General features: G+C 36.7%; 1 protein-coding gene across 1 annotated transcript; it reads right to left on the bottom strand.

Moving 5' to 3' along the window:
• Positions 1-670: 670 nt before the first annotated feature.
• Positions 671-8,222, bottom strand: tm6sf2a (transmembrane 6 superfamily member 2a). The gene is made up of 10 exons (XM_053652033.1): positions 7,969-8,222; positions 7,018-7,121; positions 6,316-6,413; positions 6,122-6,225; positions 5,882-5,964; positions 5,525-5,649; positions 4,249-4,350; positions 3,933-4,025; positions 3,534-3,653; positions 671-2,964 (listed from the first exon to the last, which is right to left on the bottom strand). The coding sequence occupies exons 1-10, from the start codon at positions 8,058-8,060 to the stop codon at positions 2,755-2,757; spliced, it is 1,131 nt and encodes a 376-aa protein (XP_053508008.1). The 5' UTR covers positions 8,061-8,222; the 3' UTR covers positions 671-2,754.
• Positions 8,223-9,901: the final 1,679 nt, after the last annotated feature.

The raw sequence follows: 9,901 nt of genomic DNA on the forward strand, positions 1-9,901 counted from the left end.
ATAAGGAAAAAAGTATAAAGAAAAAAGATGATGATGATGATGATTATTATTGTAATAGGAGTGCAGGAAGGGTACTCAAGAAAAAGGGACACACTAATCCCCATAACTACATTTTTAAACACAACTGTGAGAAAAATTTGACACAATCTTAATCTGGGATACCGCTTTACTAATTAGCATGCTCTTGTTAATCCAGTCTACCTTGGCCAATTACATCTCAGCCTGCGTTGCCAAAGTAACCTCCCACACCATAGGGTGCCACTTTGATAATACAATGGGGAGGGGAGGGGAGGGGGCGCATTTTTCTTTCTTTTACTGTAACTCAGCAAATATGTGGCTTTTGATATTGTAATGAAGCGATCTGAAACACATCTTATTACTGAATGACTGGGGTTGTCCTCCAATTCAACCAAATCTGACTGGAGTATTCATAATAATAAAATATGCTTTCTTAGGGGTTGTTGAAATCAATACTTGTTTAATTATGACATTATACAAAACTCTTAATAGATCATCTCTCCGTTCATACTATTCTAAGGAATACATATAAAGGGTTAATTAAGGTTAAGGGTTTTGGGTTGTTTTTTTTTTTTTTTTTGCTCAATAAATAACCCTCACATTAAAGGTTTATTTACTATGTATTTATTCAGAACAAGATGTATTGCAGCAGTGGCACATGACCATTGATTTTATTGGGGCAGGACAACAATAATAAATATATAGCCTGAAACAAAAATTAAGGCAAGAAAGCTATGAGAGTTGGGTTAAACTATAGCCTAGTGCATTGTTAGAGTAAACCAGTAATAGGCAGTTGAGAGATGACAACATACACTCATCCATGATACAGTCTAGCAGCTCGTCTTGAGCGGATTTAGACATACAGTTGTTCAAAAGTTGTTTAGTTGTTCCCCATCGCCATGTGCAAGACACACATAAGAGAGTGTCATCGTTTCATGTTTTCAGCAACATTTCCAGCCAACAAAACCATACAAAACTCCTGAAACTAGCCCAAAAAATCCTGGCACTGGAAAAGAAGTTTTTTTTTCTTTTTCACAGTCTTTGCATGGAAAATGAAGTAACCGTGGTGCGCAGGAATTTCTGATATATAGATATATATTATCCAGTCCATAATAATGGTAAATGGTCTGCACTTATATAGCGCTTATAACCTTAGCAGGCGCTAGCATCGGGAGCAACTTAGGGTTCAGCGTATTGCGCAAGGACACTTCGGCACGTGGAGTCACGCGGGCCGGGAATCAAACAGCCAACCCTACGATTAATGGACAACCCGCTCTACCACCTGAGCCGCAACCAGAGCCCCTTTCCCTTTACAAAATATTCACACCGTCTGCACTCGTACACTTTGCCTTTGTTTGCAGAAATGTATTAGATTTTTGATTATTTGTTATAAAAGAAAATACTGGCAGTTGCAGAGTATTGGGGGGGGGGTGGGTTGGGGTGACGACTGTGACCCTAGTAACCCTGTCATTAACTGTTCATTAAATGGACATTTAGGTTATCTTATGCACAACAGTCTACTGTATATAACAAGGTTTTAATATAATGTTTATTGAGAATGATTACAACTAATAATGCAATTAGTCCTCATTTTTACATAACAGATGTCTAGTTATGTAACAAGTGTCCAATTTGAGCTTTATTAAACAAATAACAATGACCGTCATTAACCGGTTATATGTGTTCCTTAAAATAAAGCGTTCACTATTAGTCACTATGTTTGCCGCAGATCACAAACAGAGAACCGTAACGGTTTCTGATTAAAAGCTTTGTTGCGAAAACCCTTAGTCATTCCCCAGTTATCTTTGTGAAACAGTGGGGTCAGAGTTCACTAGGGCAGGTGTACTGAAGGATAACTGAAACTCTACGGCTTGCATGATGTCATTTATAAAGCGTAGTGCCAAGAGGTATGGGTTTGGCCGGATGAGCAAAATGAGCTGGCATACATGTAAAGAAAATCTAATCAATAAAACCTCATACATATTACAGTGTCTTTTGCAACCTGCACCTCCCTTCCTCCCTCCCTGAGTATAATAAACAGTGCATTTCACAAGACTTTAGATTCATATCAGGCAACATGCACTCAATAACAGCTGCTGGTGTGCTTTTTTTTTTTTTTTTTTTTTTTTTTTTTTAAAAAAAAAAGGTTCTGATTTGTTTCTTCTTCTTTCTTTTTTTTTTATTACTAAAGATCAGTTTCATCCTCATATAAATCCTCCAAAACAAAAACAAGCAACCGTGATAAAAAAAATTAAAAAAATCCTAACAAAGATAATTAGAAAGAAAACTGTCTAGAGATAACAAAACACTTTGGGAGAAGACAATTACATTCTTGTACATCACAATGGCTCATTAGGAACGGAGGATTTAAGCATTAGATCTTTGCAGATTCCTTTGCAGATAAACACTGCTTTGAAATCACGCCTGAAAGACTCACAGTATGAAGTAATTCCACACTCTGTGTTGCGTTGGCAGAAATGTATGTGTCAGAGTCCAGAGTTGCTGTCTGGATTGCATCAAATGACTAATTCTTCGAGTAGAGATAAGCTCGAGAACAGTGGAGCTGATTTTAATCCACACAGCAGAGACAAGGGTCATTCAGGAATGGAGAAGAGTTGAAGTCCACCATTGGAAGCTTCAGATTCCAGACACAATCAGGAGTCTCATTTCCCGTCTCACATACGTGTTTAAGTTTGTAGATTCGTAAGACCGTTGCTTCGCTCGGGTTTTATGCATCTACTTGTGCTTTTTGTCGTTGTCTGTTTGTCCCGGAGGCACCGGCTTCATGAAGAAGGCTGGGTCTATGTAGCAGCGTGCAGCCAGCAGGACAGGAACAGCCAAATACACAAGGTTGAGGCTCATGACTAGCCTCCACTCCTCTTTAGGGATGCGATAGGTGAAGGGTGTCCGCGAGTGCACGGACGCACCGATGTACGTCCACTGCATCTGCAGGGGCAGACCCAAACGTGACATATTTAATCATTGTATTCGCAGATATACTGAATATTAAACAATCTTGGTTTTAATATTTTAGTTATCTTTTAGCACATCTGGTATCACAGCACATGGGCTTTTGGGAATACCTCCAGTAAAAAATCAAAAATCGTTTATTTGCTCATGCTTTACTCTGCCTTTATCTCCAAGATGTACATTTTTAAAAAGCAATGTTCACCCAATTCCTACCTCTATCACATAACAGTTGCCAGTGAGTGATGCCAGACATCACATCTTTTCAAACTTGCTGCTCAGGTAATATTATAGTGCAGCTGAATACACTCGGTGGAGAGTGATAACAAATCCCTATTTTGTATCTGTAAACTAACAGATGATCTGATAGACAGTGGAGAGAAGGAAGCCATGCTTCCCACCATTCAGTGCCAATCTCTTAAACTTCTGTGCACGGATGTGGAATTGGCAAAAAACATAGCCAATGCTTAAGCCATTATTATTACATTAATGTTATTATTAATAGCGGCTGGCATGGATGAGCATCAAAACACATGATACTTATTTACCTGAGCTATAGCTCCTGCGAGGAATAAAGTCCAGTCCATCATCCAAGTGCATCCCGGAACAGTCAGCCCATAGACTAACAGCGTCAGCAGGGGCAAAGCATAGAAGAGGAACACCAACATCTACGATGGGACAGAACATTCACATTCATCTAAAACAGCTTCTTGTTGGCTGAAATACAGCCAACAGTTGTGTTTTGAATGGTCTAAAATGTTGAGCAAACAGGGCTTTAGCTTCAGCAGTAGTCCTCTTAGATCCTGACCTATTATGAGAATATGTTTTTGATGGAGATTACAATGTACTCTAGAGAATGGCGTCTACCAAATGCTGTAGAAGTAAATGTAAATCGGCTCATTAATAAATATCCTATAATAAATATCAAAATGTTGACCAGCACATACCATGACCTTAGGGAAGGCCACACTGTCCTTCATGTAGGGCTCATACTGGTAAATGTAGGTGAAACACACATCCAGCGTGCACTCGAGAACAACCTGTAGGACATTCCACAACACCGGATCAGCTACAGCTTCACTTAATGAAGGCATTAAAGGCATATTTAACCCTAAAGCCAAAACAGATTCAATAATAAGAGCGTCTGACTAAAATATAGATGATAATGACTTCCTTGTCCAAAACAAGAAAGGAAGAAAGATAGAGAGAAAGAAATGAAGGAAGGAAGGAAAGAAGGAATAAAAAAACGAGAAAAATACGCACAAATCCTCTGAATACAGTGAAGGCCATGGCTCCAAGCACAATGAGTGTGAGCAGGAGGTCTTTGGGGCGAGACAAAAGTCTTTTCTTTTGCTCTTCTGCAATCTACAGAAACATACGAACACCTTTAAACACACATGCTCCCTATACATTATATACTATACACTATATGCTATACAGTATACACTATAAACTTTACACCACACACTGTACTCTATACACAATATACTATACAGTATACACTATACACTGAACACTATACAGTATACACTATATACTATACACCACACACTATACTCTATACACTACATACTATACTCTATACACTATGCAATGTATACGCTATACACTATATACTATACACTGCACACTATACAGTATACACTATATACTATACACTGCACTCTATACACTATACAGTATACACTATATACTATACACTGCACTCTATACACTATACAGTATACACTATATACTATACACTGCACTCTATACTCTATACACTATACAGTATACACTATATACTATACACTGCACTCTATTCTCTATACAGTATACACTATATACTATACACTGCACACTATACTCTATACACTATACAGTATACACTATATACTATACACTGCACACTATACTCTATACACTATATACTATACACTACACACTAAATGCTATACAGTATACACTATGTACTATACACTATACAGTATACACTATATGCTATACAGTATATACTATGCACTACACACTATACGCTATACAGTATACACTACACACTATACAGTATACACTATATACTATACACTGCACTCTATACTCTATACACTATACAGTATACACTATATACTATACACTGCACACTATACAGTATACACTATATACTATACACTGCACACTATACTCTATACACTATATACTATACACTACACACTAAATGCTATACAGTATACACTATGTACTATACACTACACAGTATACAGTATACACTATATGCTATACAGTATATACTATGCACTACACACTATACACTATACAGTATACACTACACACTATACAGTATACACTATATGCTATACACTACACAGTATGCCCTGTATACTATACACCACAAACTATACTCTATACACTATATACTATACAGTATATACAGTAATCTAAACAGTATACAGTATATGCTGTAATGTATAGTATACAATAGACACTATACACTACACACTATACTGTATACAGTATACACTATACACTATACAGTACACATTATTTGATATGCATAAATCACCTTGTCTGCTGGAATGATTGGCAGCTCTCTCGGCCTGAGGAAAAGCTTCACTGCTGTCCACATGGGCAGGATCAGGAAAAAGAGGCTGAGCCAAAAGGCTGGATAGATGTTCTTAGCATGTTTACCTGTGGGAAAATAACTTAATCGATTGTAGATATTTTTTACCAATACATTTTAGATCCTAAAATGGCATCATAAGAATGATGTGGAGCAAACTATTAAACACACACACACACACACACACACTCACACACACACTTAATGGCAGCTGCATTCATTTAAGTGTTTCAAGTCTGTGGTTTCAATGAAATTAAGCAGCAATGCCACTATGGATCAGAAAGAGCTCATTTGTCTTACCTATAACAATGCTTGGAATAAAGACGATCTGAGTGGCTACCATGGAACCGGCCCAAAGCAGAGCCAAACTGCGATATGGCTTCCTGTAGAGAAAGTGAGAGAAACTTTTCTTGCATGTTGGAGTCATAGACATGCTAACCATTTCAATGAAAACACCGTATGCAGTGCTTTCATAGCATATATCTGAAACATTCATGACAGCTTGAAATGAAATATTTTAAATAAAGGTGCAGTATTAACCCTTTCCACATGCGGTGGATTATGGAGAGCAGCAAAACAAAGTGCACCCCTCCATTCCAGTAGTTCTTCATTATGCAATGGGCCGTGTTCAAATAGGGTTCACCCTGTACCAGAAAAAGAGTGTGTTTGAATTGTGTTTTGTTTCAAATTCTTAAGATTGTGTGTGTGTGTGTGTGTGTGTGTTTTACATTAACCTTGTTAATGTAGAAATCCATAAAGCCTTTGATATATCCATCCAGCTCAAGAGCACACGTAAGGTCAACGATGGAGGTGAAAGAAAATACAACGAATACTGAAACAAAGACAAAATACATCAGACAAAATGATCACAGTTAGCCTCCTGGCTCTATGTTTCTTTTTTTGACTCCCTCTCCATCAACCCTCTACACTGTTCTCTCTATCACTCTTTCACATTCCTTTCCACTCCAGCTATTGATTTCTCCCAGACTGTGAGTTTATGATGGCCCATGGCTATGTAGGTAAAGCTGGGTCTCTATCACTGACAAACAGACCTCCCTTTCCTTTGGCGCACAACCACAGTGCCGAAAAGGCCATCACCTGATGTTTAAGAATAGTCACATCAGACCTAGCAGCAGGGTGAGGGTGGAGGCATCGGGGTGAAAATTAGGAGTGACAGGAAAACAGAGCGAGGGAGGAGAAAACCCAAGGGAGCTGTGAGGCCCAGCTGCTGATTGATTGCTGTGTTGTTTCAGAGGTGAGTTTTCTCCTCTGAAGCATGCTCAAGGATTAAGGATAGGCTTATACCTCTTTGTCTGGCTTTTAACATGCAAACATCCACCATACATTGGAAAAGAAAAAGCCCTGTGATATTATCTAAGAAGAAATATAATGTAAACTGTTTACCTAACAATTCTGCCAATTCTGTCAATTCTTACCATAAAACAGGAAGTCCACAGATTTATCTTTTCGAACACACAGATATGCCAGGAAGAAAACTGCAGCAAGAATAGCTACTTCAACTCCCAGTATAACCAGTGGCCTAAAGGAAAACAAAGACTACAGTTAAAGTTAAAGTCCAGACCAAAAATGTGTAACTGTAGATCTAACACAGAGTTTCCAGGGAGCCATAAAGAATAACTTTATGATTGCAGCACAGATTCATTAATCAAGCAAATGCAGTACGTTTCATCATATTTATTGCGTCCACTGGGATTATTATCCATAAACTTGCCAAATCAGAACAAACCGCATAAACCACAAACCAGTTGCATTTGTACATTCTCAACTTTTCCCATTTTGATTAATATCGCAGTTGTATTTCAAGTGACATCATTTTTGTGTTTTAATATTATCAGGCTTTAGATTAAGGACTTGAAAAACAGCCTAAAAGAAAGCTACTGGTGTGATTGGCACTAATTTAAACCCATTTAATTCAAGTGACAGTGAATGACTACTTTCAGAACAGTTATAGCAGTACATACCAATCAATATATACGAAGAAATAAAAAAAAACAGGCTTTGACACAGTCATATCACATCATATCACCAGTATTCTCCCAAAAAGTTTCCAGTGGCAAAAAAAGTTTTACAAAGCAATGACACTGGAGACTCGTCCATAACAATTAAATAAACTTCTCCTTACCGGAAATGTGACCATAATCAACGATTATACATTATGCCATGTAGTGCCCCTGATATACAAGTCCCTGTGTTATCGTTACTATAGAAACGATAACGTATTGCATTAAAGTAAACCTTGCGGGTATACTTTAATGCAACTACAGTCAGACCTGCTGTTCATTCATAAAAAATGAATCAACACCTTCTGACCAATCACATTTGAGAATTCAGTGCATTACACAGATGTTTTAAAGACCATAACTTACGTTTGCAAAGCAGAAATGTGGTTTGCTGTATAAAGTACAAGTGGTGCCATCAGAGACAAAATAAACGTAAGGAACTCCTTTGGAAAAGCCATCCTCTCTCCAGTAGAAGAATAAAAACTACTGAAATGAAGTGAGTGTGTGAGAGATAAACGGAAATGTTTTTAAATGAAATTCATGCAGGCTGTTCCTAAAGGCAATATCAGGAGAAGAAATGCAGCTGTGTCTCACTGCCAGCACACTGATTTCAAACAGGCTGCAGTTGAGGGTAATATAGAGTTCTGTGTCAAAGTCCATGACCTGAGGAAGAGCAGTCAGTACGTGGTATAGATAATAAAGTGGAGTGTTTACCTTTCATTTCCATAAGGGGGAGTAAGAAAGCCTAAGAAGGACAAACCTCAGGAAGCGAGTGGTTTCCCATAGACCATGTAAAAAAGGCTGATGGTGCTACATACTGATAGATAAGCTTATAAATCAAAATAAAATGTAAATATTTAATCAGCATCACTGAAAGCATGCTGACAATAGCATTATGTCAGTGGTGTACTTGCTGTGTCAGTAGACTGCTGCTGATGCCTTTTATTTGCCAGGTACATTTGATTGCACAAAGGCCTGAATTTATTTATTTAATTATTTATATAACAAGACAGTTATTCATTCATTTGTTAATTAAGCCACAATAACCCCTTTATCCGAGGCGGATCCGGAGCCTATGCTGGGAACGGGATGGGATTCCAGCCGATTGCAGGGCATCATACACATTTATACCTATGGGCAATCCACTGATCAGCATGGGAGGTGGGAGGAAACTAAAGAACCAGGAGGAACCCCATACAGACACAGGTTGGACACGCAGAGAAACTCCACACAGACAATGATAATGAATAATAAATGAATAATAAATACTAAATGATGAATAATAAATACAAAGCACAATAACAGTCCAGAATATTGTATCTCATTTTTGAGCATGATATAGATATTCTTTAACGCCTTGATATCTTCCTTCAGTCTCTATTGTATCGTCTGAACAGCTTTTGAATTCTCTCACTTGTCATATTGCCTTGCTTTTCTTTTATAAAGTTGTTGTCGTTCTATTTCATTTTGGTGTGTCCTTTTATTTTATCCATTCATTCATTCATTCACTCATTCAATAACTGCTTTATCCTGCAATGTTTTTCCAGATGTTTTTTTCTGTTGTTGTAGTTTCAGTTTTCATTAATAATAACATCCTTAGTGCATTGGTATGTTATGTATATATATATATATATATATATATATATATATATATATATATATATATATATATATATATATATATATATATATACACACACACATATATATATACATATATACATATATATGTATATATATATATATACACATATACATACATACATATATATATATATATGTATATTATATATATTATATATTTTCATTTATTACTTATCAATTATTGATGCATTATCTTAGTGGTGGTAGTGATTATGCACAGGTAAATAACAGCTGTTTGTCTCATCATGAATTAGCTCACTGAAGTTCATCCAAAGGAAGATATAGATATAAACTGCTAGAAAGACATATGCATAGGTCTACATTGGACTAATTGGAAATATAATATTGTTATAGTGTATACAAAAACAGTTCAATAAAAACATACCACTAGACAAAGCTTCACCATTTCAAATAACAATAAATTTGAATAGTGTATAGATATATAATTTAATACACATAATAATACATAATAATAGCATGGCAGTGTATGCTACTGGAGAAGTATGGAGCTGTTTTGCATGACAAATAATCACACATTTCGGTGAAGACGTGTACATGAAGGTGTTTATGGAATGTATTTATTATATCACTTATTTGTTTGTTTGTTTGTTTGTTTGTGTCAGATAGATAGATAGATACAGAGCTGAACTTTCTA

Source organism: Ictalurus furcatus, chromosome 20, assembly GCF_023375685.1.
Source record: "Ictalurus furcatus strain D&B chromosome 20, Billie_1.0, whole genome shotgun sequence".
Taxonomy (NCBI): domain Eukaryota; kingdom Metazoa; phylum Chordata; class Actinopteri; order Siluriformes; family Ictaluridae; genus Ictalurus; species Ictalurus furcatus.

Bases quoted from the DNA above. Each gene is read 5' to 3' on its own strand.
- tm6sf2a (XM_053652033.1), bottom strand. From the start codon at position 8,060: ATGGCTTTTCCAAAGGAGTTCCTTACGTTTATTTTGTCTCTGATGGCA. The intron at 4,026-4,248 runs GTGCGTATTTTT...AATGTCCTACAG, and splicing joins TCACTGTATTCAGAGGATTT to GTTGTTCTCGAGTGCACGCT. The intron at 3,654-3,932 runs GTATGTGCTGGT...GTCCCATCGTAG, and splicing joins TGGCCTTCCCTAAGGTCATG to ATGTTGGTGTTCCTCTTCTA.